Here is a 21,725-nt window from a genome sequence, read left to right as displayed (position 1 = left end):
GTACAGTGAGGACAGGTAGCACAGGACAGGCATTACAGTGAGGACAGGACAGGCAGTACAGTGAGGACAGGTAGTACAGTGAGGACAGGCAGACAGGTAGCACAATGAGGACAGGCAGACAGGTAGCACAGTGAGGACAGGCAGACAGGTAGCACAGGACAGGCATTACAGTGAGGACAGGTAGTACAGTGAGGACAGGTAGCACAGTGAGGACAGGTAGCACAGTGAGGACAGGCAGACAGGTAGCATAGGACAGGCATTACAGTGAGGACAGGACAGGCAGTACAGTGAGGACAGGACAGGCAGTACAGTGAGGACAGGCAGCACAGTGAGGACAGGCAGACAGGTAGCGCAGGACAGGCATTACAGTGTGGACAGGACAGGCAGTACAGTGAGGACAGGCAGCACAGTGAGGACAGGCAGACAGGTAGCACAGGACAGGCATTACAGTGAGGACAGGAGGAAGGACTGATGTATGTGTTGTTTTTACTTAATGAATTTCACTCAGTATTATAATGTTAGAAAAAAAATATTAATATTTATTGACATATTTAGTTATTTTACATCTTAGATAAGTTATCAGTGAGATATTATCGAGTGTATATAGTGTCTTTGCTTTTCTAAACTATATTCCTGTTCCAAAAAATATATTTAGTTACAAATCAATTTTAATCCTGCTCTGAATTGATTGCTTTAAAAAAACATAAATAAAACCAATTCTAAAAAATAAGCTGTAAGATGTGTCTAATAAATTTTGTAATGATAGTGTGCTAAAGTTCTACGGAAATTAGGGGTGATAAGTAATCGATTAATTATAGTATTTAATTTAATTTTTAATACATCTTTTATTTATTTATGTATTTATTCACTCATTCAGTGTTTCAGTTGATGCAATCATACCTGCAAAACAAGTGGACTGACAGAGGAGGCCTGTATGTGCTCTTAGGATCACTAATTCTGTAGCAGGGAGACATAGAGCCAAACTGTAAATTAAACACAACAAGAAACACATTTGGAACAATTTGTTTTTATTACATTTTGGCCAGCCTATAGGTCCATATGAACCTATGGTCACATCATATTTGTTTCCTTCACAAAATAAGAGAAAAAAAATCAGGCAACCAACTATTCATTAGGCAGTATTGCTGATAACTGACGCACACTGTCGCTGAAGTCTCTGAAGCTGCATTAAATTAAAAGCTCTTAAATTAAAACTCTCTGTAGCCTCTCTCAAAATACTTTCTCCATATACTCTGAAATAACCTTCTTTTGGAAAATGACAAATGTCCAGACATTTCCACATTTGATTCTTTATACATTAGCACCAAATCTACATGAATCTCACTCCTACAAACAGTAAATCTTAACAACTTATGAATATGTTGTATTTTATACCTTTGCAAGTTTCTGTTTCTCATTCTTTTTTCTACGTGTGTAACATCAAAAAACTCTTGGTACCATGTTAAAGCAAAGGTGAAGTACAAAAATTACTGAAATCAGCAACATATAACCACACTTTTCTAAGCATATAATGATGTTAAGTCATTTTACTAAATACACAGTGCAAGCAGCTTTGTTTTTTCTTTTGCAAGTACATCAGTTCTATGTAGGTAGCGTTATTGCACACAAGCTCTATCTATCTAAAGCAGCACTGATTTCCAACGAGGCAAACTACTGATGTAGTAGCATCATAAACACCCAATGAAAACAACACAACCAACCGAGTTTGAGATCCACTGAGAGGATCTCTGTTTTTGCACATTTTAGTTTGTGGGAATTTTCGACCGTCATCTCTGCTAATCTACCTTCAGTCAAATGCATTTGACTATTTGGCACCCTTAAACTCACTGTAATCATTACTAACAGTTGTAGTGGGGAGTTTTTGACATGAACAGAAGCATTTTAATTCAGTTTACACATGGAAAAATTATGTATACATGGTCAGATCATAACAGCTCTGACTGAATAATGATTTTGCAGTATCGTGGCAAAAACAATATGACTTAAATGTTCATTGCACCACTTCATAGAAGTATCATGAATAGAAAATATACAAACTGTGGTAAACTGTTCTCAACTTTTCAGGTTGCAGTTGCAAAATCAATATATTCTTCTATTGCATGTTCAGCAATTTGAACACCATGTAGACATTTAGACAGACTAAAAAATCTAATAAATGCTTTGAGCACAAGGGATTTGAGTGAAGAATAAATATTAAAATAAGCAATCAATTAGATATTCATAACAAAATCTAATTATTTATTTACCTAGTTCCTTGAAACTGACTTTAAATGATGCAATGTTTTAATATGATATGGCTTTGTGAAACTTTATGTGCAATTTTGAATGCCACCATACTTAGTAAAGTAGGTATTAGTTGTGTATATTTTTTTATCCTCATCACAAACATAAACCAAACATTTATTAATTTGAAGTACACTGAATTAGCCATCGCTTTAAGAGAAGGGAGATGTCTTTGGCACCACACTTGGTATTAAACCTCCACACTGCTTTTAAAATCCATTCCAACATCTACTTCTTTAACCTTTTGTTTATCCAGGGAAGGTTGACATTTTTTACTTCACTACATCTGAATAATTAAGAAAACTAGCTTGAGTACATTCAGCATATGAACTAGAAATGATGGACTAACCGGCGCAGTCTCCATTATCACTGACCTCGGCCGACACACTGCCTTCAACAGACTGATTGTCTGCATGTGCAAGACCAACTTTCACGTTAAAAAGAACCACCACAACACTGAGACTTTACCAGCTTTTGGTCCACACACTGGGCTGCTAGACCACTGTGGCTTCTTTTGATTTAGTCTACAACAACACAAAACCTTTTTCACTTCAGCCTTTGAGTCACGTTGGCCAAGGCAACAGCAAATGCCTGCACTGCTGAGAAAGGATACTGGAAATCCAGGATATAGGCGTTCCCATCAATGCGCCCAAATTGCATCACCTAAAAAAAACAACAAACATAAATAGAAAGATGTTTCAGAAAGCATGAATGAACCAACACTAACATTTTTTGCACTGATTTATTTACAGCTGAAACACATAATTATTGGCATTACTAAGGGGATTGCAATATACCAGCATTGACAATAATTGTAATTTAAAAAATATATATATATATTGATATGATGTTAATAATACACACATAATAAAATATGTAAATAATCCAGCACCTCTTAAATAATTTGTGTTTCTTTTCTTGCTTTGTCTCTCTCTCCATCTACCTGCACTGGTATTTTGAGCGAATAATTATTTATTTACTTTATTTTATTTAAAGAGATTTAGATCACAAAAACAAACTTTAACACAGACTGATTAGTATTATCTTAAATTTACTATAGATATTGTGATAATATTAAAACTGTAAGTTCTTTTGGCCATGATACTTGTGTAGTGATAATCTGAGGTCCAAGGCATTACCAATAAAAATGTCAATGTTTTTTATAGGAAAAAAATGAAAAATGCAGATCCCATGTTTTCAGAGCCTAAGGTGATATATTTTAATAGCTTGTTTTTTTTAACAAACAGTCCAAAAATCTATAAAAGTTTCTGTAATAACTCCACGTCTATTTAAATTCATCTATTTTAGTTTGTCTATTAATTTGTCTTTTAATTTATTTTTTTATTCTGTCTCGATCATATTTAATTTTATTATTAGTACTATTATTTCTGTGTTTACTGCTAATAATCTTTAAATTTTATTCACTCTTATTAGCACGGGTTGTTTGTTATTTTTGTTTTGTAATTGTTTGTTTCCATTGCTTTTGTTTTTTCCTTCATGCTCTTAGCTGATGTAACAAAAAAAAAGATATTCAGAATACTCTTTAATGAGAAAATGAAAAGCATCAGGTCATCACGTTTTTGCTTTAAAAGTAAGTATAAAAATAGTTAACTCTTTAGAGATTACTCTTCTCATTACCTGTCTGCCATCCAGCTCAATCTGAAAATTCTTTGCTGACTCCTGCGTGACACGTCCTCCAAAATCCAGCTGGTAGACCTGGGTGGCTTCGTTCCACAAAGGTTGTTTATTGGCCATAACGTAGACGAATCCTTGGCTTCCCAAACTACGGTCCTCCCTCTCATTTGCTTTGCGGCACTTTATCTCCTCCAGCTCGCTCGCCATACGCATGCTGCGCTTGTTCTTCCAGCTCTTCTTACTGCTCTGGTTCTGGTTCATGAGCTCGTCGCCACTGATAAACAGCTCGGGCTCACTCTCTGAGCTGTCCTGGAACTCATTGGTGGTCCTGCTCATCTTCTTGGTTTTATTGAGTTGCTCTCTCTGGCCTTTAGGCTTCTTCTTCTCTCTGCTGCCGAGCCTTGGGCTGGAGATGAGAGTGTTAAAGTCAGAGAGTGCACGTCCTTCTTTTCTGGATTTGCCCTCGGAGACATTGGGCATGTTGGCTTCCTCTGCTCTGCTGTCCAGTCTTTTACGGCTCTTCTTGTTGAAGCGTTCTGACTCCTGTGGCACGGGGCTCTCATTCAGGGATGATGGCTCTGGAAAGTTGTTGGCGGACTCTGTTAGATCCTCCGTGGCACTTTTGGATGGTGGTAGCTCAGTAGGTGGAGGTGGAGGAGGGAGAGGAGGTGGAGGAGGCGGCCCAGTGGGAGGAGGTGGGGAGAGAATTGGCTTCTCCAAAATCTGATGAGTTTTTGTAGGGAGAGGAGGTGCTGGAGGGTCTTGCATGGGAGGCGGACAGGGGTAGGGGTTCCAGGGGTGGAGGTTGACTGGGTGCAGCTGAAGTCCGGCACATGAGCTGGCTCCGGGATACATCGGAGGGAGAGGGCAGCACGCCAAGTTAGCAAGACTTGGAGGATAACCTGGTGGCAAAACCAAGTTGGGTTCCTGCTGAGCAAAAGGGACAGAACCGACCACTTCATTCGGAGAGCACTGTGGTGGAGGGTTTTGTAAGGTCTGCAGTGGAGGACCACTGTGACCTACACCTGGAGGAAAAGGCGAGAGGGATATCTGGTAACCTGATGGGAAAGTAAGAGTGCTTGTGGTCTGGCTGGTTGGAGGTTTAGTCGTTAGGACGAACGGCAGCCGAGTCACGTCCAAGTGCTGAGCCTGACTGATGATGAGTGGAGGCGGTTTATGAGGTCCAGGTGGAGGAGCTAACATAGTTTGTTCTGGAGTGAGCCAGAACTCCTCTGTGGTGGAGGGGTCCCACTGGTAAGGCGGAGGGCGTTTAACTGTCAAACTGACATCGCCGAGAGTCAGCTGGCGCACAGATTTCTCAAGGTGACACTGCTGATTTAAAGTCTCGTCTTCAGTGAAGGCAGAGTTAACGTACACTGTTCTGTCCCTGCTGTTATCAACAGCACCCAGCAGACTGTACGACGACTGAGAGGCCATGGGTGTGGTGCTTTTAGAGTGCACGATAATGGTGCTGTGATGAGCTCCTTTCCCTGGTGGGAAGTCCTGTCTCACCACCGTGCCACCTGCAATGCCACTGCTCATAGTTCCACCTCCGCTGACGCTGACACTGGTGCTGCTGCTGTTGCTGCTGCACTGTGTGCATGTGTACAAAGCAGTGGGCACCCTCTGCTGGTAGCTAAGTGTAAGTGCGCTGTTCATTTTAGCCTTTGTAGGGAGGGTCCTTGAGCTTTCCATCATCTGTGGCACTTTGAGTCCCACATCCCTGCGGTCACGGCGTAGAGTGGCGTGAATCAGACTGCTGTCAATCCTCTGTGGAGGAGGGAGTGTAGCTGTTACTTGATTAGCCGGATCTGGATAAGGAGGAGGGTCTCCACTTGGTATTGAATATCGAGGGACAGAGAGACGACTCAGTGTTGCTGAGCTGTAGGGAAGCTGAATTTTTTTATTCTCAGAGGAAGTGACTTTGAGTGTCGCTGAGCCGCCGATACCGTGAACAGCATATGCATTTTGGTTGCGGACAAGGCGCCTGCGTGGCCGGCAAACCTCCTCCACGTTGCCACTGCTGTCAAAGGTTGTGATCCTTTCATACCCCAGAGGTGTCGGGTACTGTAAAGTGACAGGGTGAAGTAAAAATTCATCCTTTTTCAAGCAGGGGTCTGGCGCCAGGACACTTGGGCTGTCACAGTTTGTGACAAGAGTTTGAGGTGTAGCAACAGCTGTAGCTGTTGCTGCAGACACTACAGTGCCCGGGTAGGGAGGAGGAGGATTCACCTTCCTCATCTGAATCTCCACAGACCCATCCATGTCGCTGAACGGAGGTAAAGTCCGCGGCAGACTTGGCTTAAGAGTGTGGCTGTGCTCTGCCCTGCTGAACCCAGGCTCGGTGGTTGGAGGAGGAGGCAGAAGATGAATCTGTTGTAGCGAAATGGTTGGATAGCCGGTCGGAGGAGGAGGCAGCACCATCTGCATCTTCAGCTGCTGCTGCATCTGTTGGTGCTGCCTCTGCATCTGTTGGTGTTGTTGCTGGATCTGCTGGTGCTGCTGCTGGAGCTGCTGCTGCTGCTGTCTCATCTCTTGGATCTGCTGGCGGATCTGCTGCTGCTGCTGCTGCATCTGCTGCTGCTGTTGCTGCATCTGTTCGTGCTGCATCTGCATCTGTTGCTGCTGCTGCTGGATCTGCTGTTGGTGGTGAAGCTGTTGGTGCGTCACTTGTTGTGGATTTTGTGGTATTTGTTGCTGTTGTGGAACTTGGAGTTGTTGATGGTGTTGCTGCTGTTGCTGTTGTTGTTGCTGTTGTTGTTGATGATGATGATGATGGTGCATTTTCTGCTGCTGCTGCTGCTGCTGCTGCTGTGTCTGCATTTGTTGTGACTGTTTGGACTGCAGTGTGCGAGGCTGCTGAGAATGAGACCTCTGCGGGTGAGGCTGCGGTGGGAGATGGTGAGGTGGAGGTGGGGGAGGAAGAGTGCCAGGAAGAAGAGGACCCATCTCCAGCCCATTGAAGATCACCTGACCAGGGTTTGAGTATCTAGCTGGCACTGGGTACGGAGTTGGAACTGCATCCTGCCCATGATCTGTGACAGGGAGAGAAGCTGCTGCGGCTGCAGCTGCAGCTGCTGCAGTGGCTGTAGGGTTGGTCAGGACGTCAAGCTGAATGTTCTGATTGGCCAGAAGAGACTGAACCAGGCCGATACTCTGAGTGGGAGACATGGCCTGAGCTGGGCTGTGGATGGGAGCGATGGGAATGTTGACTGTGCACGGAGGATTGTCTCCTGCCACTCCAGACGGCCCCATTACTTTATCAAAACACAAAGAACTGTGTGAGAAACATTTGGCACAAAATAAAACTCCAGTGCTTTTAAAATAATTGCAATCACACTTATTTCTTAAGAGGGTGCTTAAAGGGGACCTATTATGCCAAAGAGTCAAATAATGTGAATAATGTGAAAATATGTAAAAGTAATCCCCGTGAGCAAAAATCCCAGGCATCAGACAGTTCTGAATACTTTTTCCAACATTTTTTTTCTACTCTGGCAACAGCATGACATCATAGTGTGCTAGATACATCGGAGGGAGAGGGCATCATGCTTAGCAAGACTATTCTGAGCAAGACTCAGAATAAAAGGAGCCACTATTCTCCCTTACAGTAATTTCCCAGCTGCGATGAAGGTGCAAAGATGGGAGCACTGACCAATCAGAGCAGACTGGGCTTCTTAGGAATGGGGGTTTAAACAGAAAGGGTTTGAATACAGGTGCTCCAATACAGACAGTATGAGAAAGGTTTTTTTGACCATTAAAGCATGTTAACATTTCTTAGTGGAAACCCCATATGAAACCAAAAATCAGCACAATAGGTCATTTTTGATATTCATTCACACCTGGTAAGTCGTCCTCATCCTCACTGAACACGTTGGGGTTGAAGACTGGCAGGCTCATAAAGTCATGAGAAATCTTTCGTACTTCTGGAAGGTAGATTGTCATCTGTCTAGGTTGTAGATGAAGCAAACTTGTTTTATAGATGACTGAAACACAAAAGAAAGCCATTGTTACTGTTAGGTACATCAGAATGGTCAACATGATGTATATGTGTTTCTTGAAAATGGCATTTACCTGCACCGAGATTGGTAGGGAGAAAAGAAGCGAGTCCAACAATTTTGAATTTTGTCCCCCAAATGTTGGATGTGACTTGAGCAAGGTAGTTGTGCTTTGACGCAGTGGAAATGAAAGAAAGAAAGAAAAATGATGGTGTGATACATCAGTGACAGAGATAAAGCACAGTATTAACATATTAAAACACATTCTTTATTCATTTTAATTTTGACATTAAAGAAGGAACGACACTATAGTTACTTGAAAAATTCTCATTTTTTTAAATCATTTTTTGTGAAAAATTACATAGACTAAAACTAATGCAGATATGACAGCATCATTTGTGGATAATGCAGATTAAATTATGGACAGAGGTTCTCAGATGTTGTACCTCTGTGATCCCGTCCATAGAAAACTCGCGACGTGTCAAACTTGGAGACCGAACTGGAGGCTTCTTTGTTGGTAATCGTGGCGACCGTTGACCTTCCTGATTGGCACGTGAAAGTTTGGGAGACTTTCTTGATTCCATGTTCATCCTATGAAATAAAGAGGTACAATTTTCAATTGTCTTTTATTTTGAAATATAACATTTTCTAGGAATGCAAGATAATATTACCACATCAGGGAAGACTTTAAAATGAAAAATTGGCCTGAAATTAAACATTTCTGCTGATAACATGACAGGCTAATCAGATGACACTTTAGTTATGCAACTTTAATTTTAATTTTACCCAAAATATGGCGAAATTGCCTTGTTTGATACTTTGTCAGGATTGTCTCAAGGAGGGCATCAACAAAGCCTGTTATAGGATGAAATTTACAATTTTGTTTGAAAATCTTCCCAAAAAATAAATGGCATCTTTTACAGTTAACCTAAGTTTAATTAGTTTTCTTATATTTTCTCAGTGAATGGGTTCATTTTGAAAAGTGTTGTATTTTATGTCTGCATCAGCCAATAAGCCATCACAATAAGAGTAGACATAATAACATGCTAATTCCACTACAGGTGAGATATGATGTTCTCTGCAATTAGGTGGGAAAAAAGTGCATATATTGATATCAGAAATTGGCCAAAATAAGTTGGAAAAAAGCTATAAAACATCCGCACATGGTTCATGTGTAAATAATTATATAAATATAGTATATCTGACATGCAGAGTTTGGGTGACCTGTTTCCTCGGGATAACTTCGGGGACTTCTTTCCCACCCACTCATCGCTCAACTCAATGTCACTGGAGTCAGAGCAGTTACAGCTGTCAGTGTATGAGATCATGGGATTCACACACACCTCCTCTGGTAAATAAAAAACACACAAACACAGAAGTGGTGAGTCCTCATACATAGTAACATTAAACTCCCCCCTGTGTAAGAACATGACTAAAATGCAGCTCCAGCTCAGCCAGGTCATGGTAAAGGCTATTCCTGTATTGAGCCTCAGAGCATGTTACATCAGAAAGGAGCAGTCATCACCAGAGTCTGTATGTGCTCTTACTCAAGGTGAATGAGCATAACACCACATGAATATGTATAGTTATTTTAAAATGGAGAACAAATTTAAAGAATGGCCTAGGCAAGGAATTAAATTTAAGATGACAAGAAATACAAATACATGTTCCAGGTTATATTTGCTGTCAAATAAATGTTTAAAACTAGAATTACCCCCTGGCAGTTGTATGTCTTCACGCACAAGTCAAGTTATAGTTACAGTTTACATCAATTTCTACACACATATTCCCCCCCGGCAGCACAGAAGAGCCATACAATCAGCACAGTTTCAATGCCGTCACACAAGATTAGTGTCATCAATTTAGTGTCTGACCAAATGTCTCCACTTCCTGAGGTATGACGTAATGGCCAGAAAGGGGTTTTTCTGAAACATTATGATGTCATAGTAAAGTTGACCTTTTGGATTAAAAATGAAATCACGTAATCAATTTATCCTTTTCGACATCCGTGTGAAATTCTGTCATAATAAGCATATTAATTACTGGGTTAAGGCCAAAAACATGTTTTGTGAGGTGACAGGACCTTGACCTTTGACTACCAAATTTTAATCAGGTCATTCTTGAGTCAAAGTCCATTTATGCCAAATTTGACTATATTTCCCAAAGGCCTTCTTAAAGTACTGTGTTCAAGAGAAAAGGAAAGATACAAGGTCACAGTGACCCTGACCTTTGGTCGTCCGTCAAGTTCATCACTTAGTCCAAGTGGAGGTTTGTGCAATATTTGAAAGAAATCACCGTATTGTGATCCTGAGATTTTGTGTTCACAGGAGTGAGATGAATGCAAGGTCACAGTGACCTTGACCTTTGACCACCAAAATGCAGTCAGATCATCTCTGAGCCCAAGAAAATCTCTGTGCCAAATTTAAAGAAATTCTCTAAGGGCGTTCTTGAGATATGGTGTTAAAAGAATGGTATGGACGTACGTATGTACATATAAACATATGTGTGCACAGAAGGATGGATCGATGGACAGAGGGACAATGTATGTATATAAGGACTACCTGAAAAACATAAAGCCTTCAGCCTCTATCACTGGCGCAAAGGCATAAAAATATTTTTTTGTCTTTAATTATGCCTTTGCATTTCTTGCATTTTGTTACCCGTTTGCTAGCTGTGGCTTCTAGATGCAGACAGTAACGTCCATGTCGCCATTGCCAAGCAGTGGTGTTCTCAGGACTTAACCACTTTAGCGGCAAGCATATCATGTACATGACCTCCCCTGTCGTAAACCACAAGCTCCATTTAAAGGTGGCAATAGAAATTCTGCCACCAATACAGGTGTGGAGACAATGTGACAGACATGGAGTTTCATGTATGTTTAATTCAGTGTTGACACTTTTCACCAGAACTGCTGCCCACCAAAGAACTAGTCCTCATGAAAAGGAGCTGTAAGCCCACCTGCTTTGCTGTCCATCTTTGGATCCATAATGACAAACTCGGGCCGTAGTTTACTGATGCGCCTTCCCTTGAGAATGGGCACCAGTCCTCCTAAATATTCTAGGTAGAGAGTGTAGCAGGGTCCGCCTGCCTCGGGGCTGTCCTCTGCTCGCTTCATGGTGCAGTGGAGCCGCTCATTCCCAGCTGTGGGATAGCTGACGAAGTCACGGATGTTGTTGGGGTCAGGGATTGGGGGCTAGAACAAAGAGAGGAAAAGGCTGAAGGATTGCTGGACTCTTGGGTGAAAACCCGTCTCAGTCAGCAGTTTTGCATTGTAAACAGAGTTGGTAAGAAGCTGTTGCTGCACAGAAATGAGTCCAACGCACCTTGATTGTAGGTATGAAAGCAGTGGTGACATAAGAGCAGAGCAGCGAGGGCATGTTCAGTTTCCCCACATCTTTCTCCTCTCGCAAGGCGCTGGCGATGCCCTGCTGGCATAGAAGTTGGAGGCTGGCCACCCTGTGCTCCACACGCACCACATACAGCGCAGGTCCACATGCAAGGAACAGACGAGAGTCTCTGTGACCCCAACAGATGGTGGTGATGGGTCTCTGAAAAACAATTTACACAAAAAAAACTCACTCAGTGCTCAGTTAACAGTTATGGCATCTATTCATCACATCATCTTCAACACTCACAAATCCTGTCTGCTTTTCTGCTTCAAAAAAACAATCATTATGCTAAAAAATGTTCTGCATTTTTATGGAAAAAGCTTAGCAGACCAAGCACGAATCAGTGGACAAGACTGATGTTGTCAAATCTTCAGTTAGAAAGGATAACTTATATATTAAAAGGTAAACAGCGAATATTTCAAACTATATTGAGCCCCTTTATAAACTATGTGAAGGATTTAGATCTATCACATGATCAAGTTTGTGGACTGTGCAGATTCTGAGCCTATATAATTTATTTACTTTTTATTTGCATTTATTGTAATTATTGTCTCTGTTTTGTATAGATTAACATTTTAACATATGAGGAGCATTTTTGTTTTTATCTTATATATGTTTTTCCTTCTTATTTCTTTATTTCTCTATGACTTTTGCTATGTATTATGTCACAACTCTATAAAAAGCAAAAAGTTGTTTAAAACATGGAAAATAGAAATTCATATTGAAAACATGGACATGTAAAAATGAATCATGAAATAATGAAATTAATATTATGTATTAAGTGCATAGCAAATACAGTTTCATAATCATGGACAATACTGCACCTTACTCATCCAATATATTTCTTAATTTATACCGGACTAACCTGTGCAGGTGTTTCCAGAGTGTAGATGTGCTCTCCTTGGACATTATAGAACTTAACAAGAGCGTTTCTCATCATGGACGAGCAGGCGGCGTCCACAGGAAGCCCGTGTCTCTCCATGCCGGCCACAGCCAGGAGGTCTCCCTGGGAGCACCACTGGGCCTCCACATCTGTGGGGTGAAGGAGTACAGAAAACCTTATGTGTTATGGGTGATGTGATTGACAAAAATTATGAGCATGCTTGTAAATGTCACAGTGAAACATGGATTTTTATACCTTTTAGCCCTGAGCGTATTACAGCAGGCGAGAGGTCGTCATAGTTGTTCATTAAACTGATATCTCCTGATAAGAAGGTGACTGTCAACAAAGGCTTGACTCTCCGCACTTGGAAAAAAAAAAAATTAAAGTAATTACATTAGCTTTCCACAGACAGCTCAGGGCAGCACAATGTTTTATGAGCCGTGTGTTTGTACCTAAAGGCAGAATACTGTCATCAGAGTCGGTGTCGCTCTCTGTGCTGTCCTCCACCAGGAAGTCGGGGCAGTTCCAGGACATGCTCACGATCCCATCAGACTCGTGTAACAGGACGTGGGCGAGCATCCGTCCGTGACAATCCATCACTATCACCTGACCGTCTGCGGTGCCAAACAACACCTGAGGGGGCATTGGACATTAAACTTGAATGGATGGACGTGATGAAAATGCCCTGATGCAGTGTGCTCATTGGGCACTGGACCAAGTGGGTGAAATATGTAAGACCTTTACGGCCATATTTTGTAGAGGTATTGAAAAGATGACATTATTATGTTGTTCTATTATGACTGCTACGGTATGGGAATTTTGACTGTCTGTCTTGATTTATTTACCGTATCAAAAGCTATCAGCTATCCAGAAAAAAACAACAACAAAATGAATTAATAAATAAAAATATACCTTTTGAAGTAGCAATTTTGAAAAAAAAAATGCTCTGGTGCCCTAAATGCCTGAAAAGTGCTGCAAGAAAGACCATTATTCAAGTCACATTATCTTGTATTAGAGGCATCTGAAGCAAGGGGCAATCACCTTCCCCTGTATGTTATTGTTCTTATTAAAATAGAAAAAACACTTCAACACAACAACAGAAAGAATGATTGAAGACATTCATATAAATTTAACCAGGCACTGTATACCTGTTGATCATCAGGGGTCCAGATGCCACAGGTGATTTGACTCTCCAGGTTAATCTCTGAGGACCAGTGTCTTTGTCCGCTCACCGAGCCGACCAGCACGAAGCCATCCCGGTACGCGATGAGGGCTTGAGTACCATCATGTGACCAAGTGAAGTCACTCACCTGGAGGGAAGAAATGTTCACCCTTAAGGTATTTGTGTGTGTATCCTTTCATATTTTTAAAGATACCTTTGTGAAAATGTACTACTGTTGAAAATGTAAAACTCAAAAGTTATAGATTTGCAAAAACTGCTACATTATTAAGACGTTTCAGTTTTACTCAATTTGTTTAATAGACCCTGAAGGCTTTTGTGTTTGCTCTGTTTCTTTGTTTTTCCTGCATTTGTTGTGCAGTTGGTCTTATTTATACATCATTTTTATTGTGAAATATATTTTTTAAAACTTTTGTACCAAAAATCTGGAACACATATGCTCCATATAATGACTGTATTCACTCAAGTTTGAGGAAAAAAAGATATTTGTGTATGCATACAGGACACTGCCATCAATATTACATAGGTCTCTCTGAGAAAGTTTTTCTGTGAGATCAAGTGCAGTACAGATGTCTTGTATAATGTATTAGTATTAGAGCTGTCCCAAATACCAGTTTCTGGGCATTGAAGCTTCACTGACAAATATCCATGATTAATCGAAGCTTTGACAGAGGTGGGGGGTGGGGTGTTAAATAAGAGATGAGGACTGATGCACCAAAAAATGTGTGACAATTAGTCACTTCATTAGCATGATGGTTGAATATTAGCAATAGTAACTCGAAAAAAGGGTACTTTGCAAGGTAGCTATACTTGTAATACTTACAGTTTTCAGGTGATTTGCCAAGCCCGTTGTGAATTTGTGACATAAGTTTCCTTTGAAAATCCTATCTGGCACTCGACTTTTGGAGGTCATATTTGCAAATTTTCAAACTATTCCAGATGTTAGACTTGCTCAACATTTTGCAAGAATATCTCGAAGTCTGTTACATGAGGTCAAACTATGCAAGTTTCTGAAGTGCAAGAGTGTGAGTGACTGATATTGAATGAAAACAAGTCAGAAAGCTATCGCTGTTTTAATTGACCTTCTCTGTATTCATAAAAATAATTAATGTTGTTACATAATAAATATTCATGGATGATTATACCTTAATTTATGGGCTATTTTTCATTGAGGGAATGTATATACATATATAAATACTGATTTTAATGTAGATAACCATGACATGCAAACGTATAATACATTGTATGGGACAGCAGAAGAAAAGTGTGTACCTGGGCTCCTCTGTCGTTCACTAACTCTACCGACCATCTTCCTTCATACTGGATCCACACAAAGATCCCTCCCTCCATATCGCAGGTCGCAAGCTTCTGAAAGGGTTCATTCCAACGCACAAGGACAACCTGCAAAAACCCCAGAACACAGTTACTATTTTCACAAACTCAGGTGGCTTTCTGCACAGAAGAGCATCCATGATTAATAGACAAAGTGAACACAATGCTAAAAAAGCTTTTAAGGCTATATTTGATTCCTGAGTTCACTGCAGTTGGAAGAAAAGTCCGCATACAGGGAAAAAAGACATTCGGACTCTTATCTTTTCTTTTTTTAAAAAAAAAATATTGTGAGCCTTTCCACCTTCCTTAGAATATTCTTTATATAAAACGTACTTAGCAATAAGCCCTATTGGGATAATGTTGATGTTTTCTGAGGCTGTAAATTGATTATTTATTTGATGAGCTAAAAATGCATACTAAAAAGCATGCAGAGACAAATCTTGATACATCTAAATATGCTAGAGTTTTTTATTCCATTTCACATCTTATTTTTCTTTATTTTACAGCATATATCTCATATTTTCTATACTACATGTTTATTATGTATGCATATTTTCTCAGTATGTTCATGTGCAGTTTGATTCTGTGGTATGCAAGATCATTACATGCTCTGATATTTTTCTACTTTTATATATATATATAAACAGTTGTTAGTGTTGGCTGTATATTTATTTGACCTCTGTTCGTTTTGTGGTTATTTATATGCTAATTTCTTGATTTTTCCAAGCGCTCTTCGCTGCTGCATTAGTTTCATTTCCCCATGGAGATCATTAAAGCTTTATCTCACTTTGTGTAATCGTCAAAGAGAGTGAACATTGATTTTTAGATCAGGATGGAGGACTCTGTGATGGCGGGTTAGATATAAATACATGCCAGTTTTGTTGGAAGGTGTTTCAAGTCGGAGGGAAGGGGAACACTAAAGAGAAATGGTGAATTTTTCTTTGAGGAATTGCTCTTAATGTTTTTAACTCTCCTACAATAAAAACTTTAGATTTAAGACCGCACCTCACTGTTGTGTCCTCGCAGGTTAAAATTGATTCTCTGAGGTGTGCTTCTGTCCCTCCTGCAGTGACTCGATGTAAACGTCACCCCAACAACTCCTCTTCCGTTCCCCGTGGCGAGCCAGCCCTCCTCGTAGTACCGCCTCCGGCACACCGGCTTGTCCTTTTCACTCTTGGGGACCCTGCCTTTCCACGACAGGCAGAGGATGTTGGAGTCGCTGCAGAGGATGGGACCATGTTCCACGGCAGCCAACATCCCTACTGAGTGACCAGGCTGGCAGGTAAAGCAGAGAAAGATGCAAGTTACATCTGCAATATAACTTTTTTTACTTTGTTAAACAAACAGATTTAATGTACACTATCAGTTTATGTCAGTTTTCTGCGACCCTCAATTTACTTAAAATCGGGTTTTGTTGATATTCAGGACATTTTGCGATAGTCACCATTGGCTGGTGGTCGGCAGGAACATTCCCTATTCCCGATTCCTTTAATGCTATTTTCAGTCCATCCACCAGATGCCCTCTGACTTTCCCTAGCCTCCCCATCAACTGACTGCCTCACCCAACACACACCTGTTCCCAATTTTCTCATCTTCTCTGTAGTTACCTGGAGTTTCCCACCCACCTTCTCACCTGCATCTCATTTCCTCATTAGCATCTCAGTTCACATATTGACTCCAAGCCACACCTTCAAAATTGCCACTTGTGCTTTCAAGCGACCAGTACTTGTACCTGCCTGTGCGCTCATATACACTGATCAGTCACAGCATTAACACTAAGCACATGTGACGTAACATTAACCATCTTGTTACAATACAATGTTCTGCTGGAAAACTTAAGGTCCTGGCAGTCATGTGGATGCCACTTGATGAGCACCACCCGCTCATATACCATTGCAGTACATCCCAGTACTGTCCCATCACAGTAAAGTACATCCCCTCATGGCCACAGCAGTCCCCAGTCACAGTGACCATCCCAGCATGACAATGTGCCATGCCACATCACAAAACTGCTCAGGAATGGCCCGAGGAACATGACAAAGAGCTCAGAGGTCCTGTGTCTATGACTCGATCCTCCATGGATCGGACTTGGCTCTGACCTGTCAAGGCATGGACACAGGACCTCTGGGGACGTCCTGTGGGTTGCAAGGTGGGGCCTCCATGGATCAGACTTCTTCCAGCACATCCCACGAAATGAATGCTCAATCAGACTGTGATTTGGGGAATTTAGGGGCCAGGTTAACACCTTGAGCTCTTTGTTATGTTCCTCTGGAAATTCCTGAGTAGTTTTTCCTATGTAGCATGACGCATTCTCCTGCTGTGCAACTTCCACTGGAGAGTGAGGAATTTGTATTGTATTTGGTCTGTCACAATGTTTGGGTCAGTGGTGCATGTCAAGTATCATCCACATGACTGCCAGGACACCAGATTTTACAGCAGAACTTTGCATTATAACAAGACGATTAATGTTATTAATTTCTCCTGTCAGTGGTTTTAAAGTTGCTGACTGGTGCGTACCCTCGTTTCAGCAATAAACCCCTAAAATCATCCTGCTGCCTCAACCGTCTGCCTACATCCCTCCCTCAACCTCGTGACAAGCTGTGTTGTGGGTCCATTAATAGGAACAATAATGGGCAAAAGCTTTACTGGCAGTAACACAAAATTCAATCTTAACCTTGGAAACAGTTGATAACAAACCAGTCTCACTTCTTTGAGGCTTGCAGAGACTCCATCTGCTGAGGAAGACTGTGTAATATGATCAAAAGCCGCAGCTAATAAACTTTATTATTTTTATCCTGCAAATTTGGTTTCCAAGGTAATGAATAAACTTTCAATCTTACGTTCTAACTCAACATGAAGAAAGAAGCCCTCAACACTATTAAAAAATATGTTTTAACTTAAAAAAAGTTCTCCAGGCTGCCTTGAAATTTTGAGTTAACTGAACTTAAAATGACAAATTGAGGTAAATTGCAGTGATTCAAAACAAATCAACATTTGTAGTCAAATCAGTGTATTGATTAACTGAATTATAATTCAGATGTGTTAAAATCATTTTAAGTTTATTTGGTGCGTCTGTTTATGTGGAAGTGTAAAAATATAAGTTATTAGCAAAAATGCATGTATTTGGAAAGTACTGAGCATGCAAATGGATAAATAAAACTTAGATATAACTGCATGACTTGAGTGAAAGTTTGCAAAAAGGCACTTTGATATAGTTTTGTCTTTGTTCAACATGGACCCCTATGACTTCAATTCATCAAGAATTTGGTGTTTTTGGATTCTTTCTTCACGATAGAGGCATGCAAGAGAAACAAAATTTTCTCCACGAATGAAATGTAACACACTGTGAGTGATTAATATACAAATGATCATTCAGTGGCTGAAGTATTCCTGTAAAGGAAAGCCAAACCTGAAAGAAGACTCAACAATAACCTATGGGCAACTCCTCCAGGATACACAGATACAGATGGGTGTCACCTTATTGAGCGGATTGACAGGCATTAAAAATAAATACTTAATTACTGAAAGTAAGGGGTTCTATGTTCCATTATTTAAGTGAGAGCTTGCAACAGTGAATCACTAAATGTGCCCTTATACCAGTAAAAATCCCTGTGGCTGCAGCTCAAAGTGTTCTAGCTGTTGTTCTATTATTCACTGTCTGTGGAGCAGCTCCAGGATTCGTCTCTAGATGACATCATCACTACAGTCTGTCTTTTATTTGATCAGATTCACAAACAAAAACTGAAAGTATTACATAAATATGGTGTCACTTCTGTTTTAGATTTTTAAATCGTGTTTACACCGTTTTAACGCCTGCCGAAATAGTGTTACAGCCAGTGCTGTCTTTATCCTTATATGTTAGTAACAGCTCAGAATGACAGCATCGATTTTCAACCTCGTCCAATCTACTGACACTGGACTGATACTGTCTGAAAAGCAAATGTCCTCAGGGGCTCATGTCTATTTTGAAGTAGAAAAAGATAAATATCCCAATAAAATGTCCACTGTAAGGGTTTATCCATTTATATGTCAAACCACTTAACCCTTAAACAAAGAGCTTTGCCATTTTATTTCTTGTTAATCTTATCTTATGCCAATGACTGACTGACAACCAAGACTCCATGTTTTTGGCTGCAGAGGAGCATAAAATATATCATTCATGACTTTGCATTATGTGTAACACAATTCACAAAAATTAGTATGACTACTTGCTATCTTTTGGGTCTTTGGGATTATATATAGCAGCATATGCAGATAAGTATATACATTTATGTCTTAATTTTTTCCTTTTAAATGTCCTAATATTTAATTCTATGTATATACATTTTTTATTTTCTGTTTGTACTTCTTTGCACCGTGGGCATGGAGAGAAACGCATTTTTAGTATCTGTGTGCTTAGCATAAATGACAGAATTGGCACTAAAGCTAACTTTTGACTTTTTTGATCTCACTACAATTTGAAATCAAATCATGTGAATCCAATGCGTTTATAGTGACTGGCCCACTTGCAAGCAAATAGCATAATCAGGGAGTAGGTTTTGTTTCAACATTTCAGGGGACCTTTATCATGCAGGCAGTTTAGGGTACCTCTGTCAAAAAAAATGGATATTACACACTACATTTCCTGAATTCATTCATTTTATGCACCAATTTTTGCATTTTCTGCATCAGTTTATACTGTTAATGTTTTAAATTTTGTCAAATAATTAATTATATAATACTACTTTAATTACTTTAGAGTTTTTATGGTGGGGGGTCAAATACACATGTTCTAAATATTGTAGAGGACGTGCCCCCTCCACTCCCCTTGAAATCTACACCTATGTATGAGGCAAAACACCCAAATAAGGGCGGAGGCATCTTTCTTTTTTTAACTAGTCCTGTAACATTATCCCCACCACTTGCAGTTGCAATCTTTTTCAGCTCCGATGCCTGTTACAGCGGTCGAGACTGACCTCTGGCGGCAAAAGCTGTGCAATACAATGTATTCTTTAAATACAGTTTCTCTGGATTTATTAACCACGCTGACACACCAAGCCAACAGTCAGCTCTTGGTAAATGTCAGGCCATTAGATACCTCTGTTGTCTTGTTTTGGCGATGTGTCCTGCATCATTGGCATTAGTCTGCCCTTGTTTGCTTTTTCTGCGTCTTTTTGGCCAACGCATAGGCAACATGAGGTGACTCAACAGTCAGCCATTGCTACCACTAGTTCTTTAATGTTTAATGTTGGTTTGGTGTTTCAGAGCCTTAACAGAGGAGTGTCTGTATTTTTGATATTTTTAAAAATCATATTTTTATTTCAAAATACCCCAGTAAATAGAAATACCTTGAAATCACCCAGGCCTACATTTAATTAATTAAATGTAACAAATATCACAAAAATTAGTCTAATTTACTTGATATCTTTGAACTCTTTAGGCTTTTCTCTACAATGTAAAATCAAGTCGTGAATCTGAATGAGTTTATACTGACTTGCTCACTTGCAGGTAGACTGCATAATTGGTTGTAATATCTTACTAAAAAGGCAACTTTGAAATCACTGAAAGATTGATTTCTGATATTAAAAAAATTTAACGTACCTCATAGTTCCTGGACATGTTGAGTTAGAATTCCTCCATTGTCGGTGTCCATATTTCCATTCAGATGATGCACTGAAGGGTAATGGCTGCTCTGCTCTTAGTGCCTACAAAAAAATCTACATACAGCCAGATGTTGTCCAGCTCTGTGTTCATTTAAATCAAACAGCTCTGCACTTCAGAGTTTGCCATGAAATGATGTGAGGCTTCTTTGATGTCAGTGGCCCATCCCGTGTCTTCCTGATGTGGCTCTGGAGAGTTGTATAATCCTGTTTCAGTGAAGAAAAGAGGAAAAAAACAGACACATTTAAGACAAACATCAACAAGTAAGGCAATCTAAGAGAGAGATGGAGAGGTGGCTCTCGCTTAAAATAGCCGCGTTGTCATTCAGTGCATCAACCTTGAAATTCACAGTTTTTCTCAGTCTCTATGCAACAGCAACACTGCATTGGAGATCAGGGCACTCGCAGTCTCCATGGGTACTGATACTGTCCGCTCTTGCTATTTTACGTCAAACCAAAGAGCAGCCAGGCGAGGATGTGAACTCCTATGTTCCCATTTCTACATCAAAAACACCCTTGGTGTATTCAAATGCAAATAATAAACATAAAACATTAACATTTCAATCAAACAGCGGTTAGAAACAATATTTTAGCTCTTTCTTTGAGGCATATAGATTCACAGCATCCAATAAAAGTCGAACTGAAAGACCCACCGTCTCCTCTGAAAAGGTCTCTCACTACATTACACATTACATCTATTGAATTTCCCATTCAAAGGCGTCTTGAAGCCAATCTGACCGCATGCAGCAGTCTGAATGAGCCAATTGCTGGCGAGACTAATGAGCTGCGGTGGAAAATAAAAGAGGTGCTTTAATCAAAGAGGTTCATATGGACAGGCATGATGCAGCTGTACGTACCTGACACTGTAACAACGTTAATCCAGAGGCGGTTGGTTCACAGTGCGGTCGTGTTGCCAGGCTCTATTCCGCTGGCGCACTTAGGGGTTGTGGCTTTAAAAAACGGGTTGCCATGAGGCAGGTAGCACGGAAAATGTACCCCGAATTTCAAATCCGGTTAAAACGAAAACACCAATACACCTAATAACTCAGTCAAGAATAATTTATGGTGATTAGGTACAGATCAAACAAAAATGGATAAATTCTGATATGGAGTCTGGTCCACAGGCTGCTGTAATCAATACTAGATTTATTTCTGCACCTCCAAAGGGGGTTTCTGTCAAAATGGCAACCTTACAGGGCGCACCCCATATTTATAATGTGAGCTGAAGTGACATTTTTGACACTGGACCTTGAAGTGATGAATGTGCTTGTAACTGACTGTCCTACCTCCCTGCAGCTGTGTTAACTTTTATTAATTAGGTTACTGATATCTTTCCTCTCTTTCACATTTAAGTACTTTGTTATGGCA

The 21,725-nt window shown here is 40.4% G+C and overlaps 1 protein-coding gene across 1 annotated transcript; it reads right to left on the bottom strand.

The window, feature by feature from the left end:
• Positions 1 to 1,044: 1,044 nt before the first annotated feature.
• On the bottom strand, positions 1,045 to 21,541 carry tulp4b (TUB like protein 4b). The gene is made up of 16 exons (XM_042500694.1): positions 21,215 to 21,541; positions 20,299 to 20,564; positions 15,724 to 15,993; positions 14,659 to 14,787; positions 13,355 to 13,516; positions 12,659 to 12,839; positions 12,462 to 12,569; positions 12,189 to 12,355; positions 11,258 to 11,482; positions 10,893 to 11,127; positions 9,159 to 9,282; positions 8,381 to 8,525; positions 8,011 to 8,104; positions 7,779 to 7,922; positions 3,943 to 7,196; positions 1,045 to 2,967 (listed from the first exon to the last, which is right to left on the bottom strand). The coding sequence occupies exons 2-16, from the start codon at positions 20,314 to 20,316 to the stop codon at positions 2,851 to 2,853; spliced, it is 5,373 nt and encodes a 1,790-aa protein (XP_042356628.1). The 5' UTR covers positions 20,317 to 20,564; positions 21,215 to 21,541; the 3' UTR covers positions 1,045 to 2,850.
• Positions 21,542 to 21,725: the final 184 nt, after the last annotated feature.

The sequence above is a fragment of the Plectropomus leopardus genome, chromosome 14, assembly GCF_008729295.1.
Source record: "Plectropomus leopardus isolate mb chromosome 14, YSFRI_Pleo_2.0, whole genome shotgun sequence".
NCBI classification, from domain to species: Eukaryota; Metazoa; Chordata; class Actinopteri; order Perciformes; family Serranidae; genus Plectropomus; species Plectropomus leopardus.
This window is presented reverse-complemented; position numbering and strand designations above follow the sequence as displayed.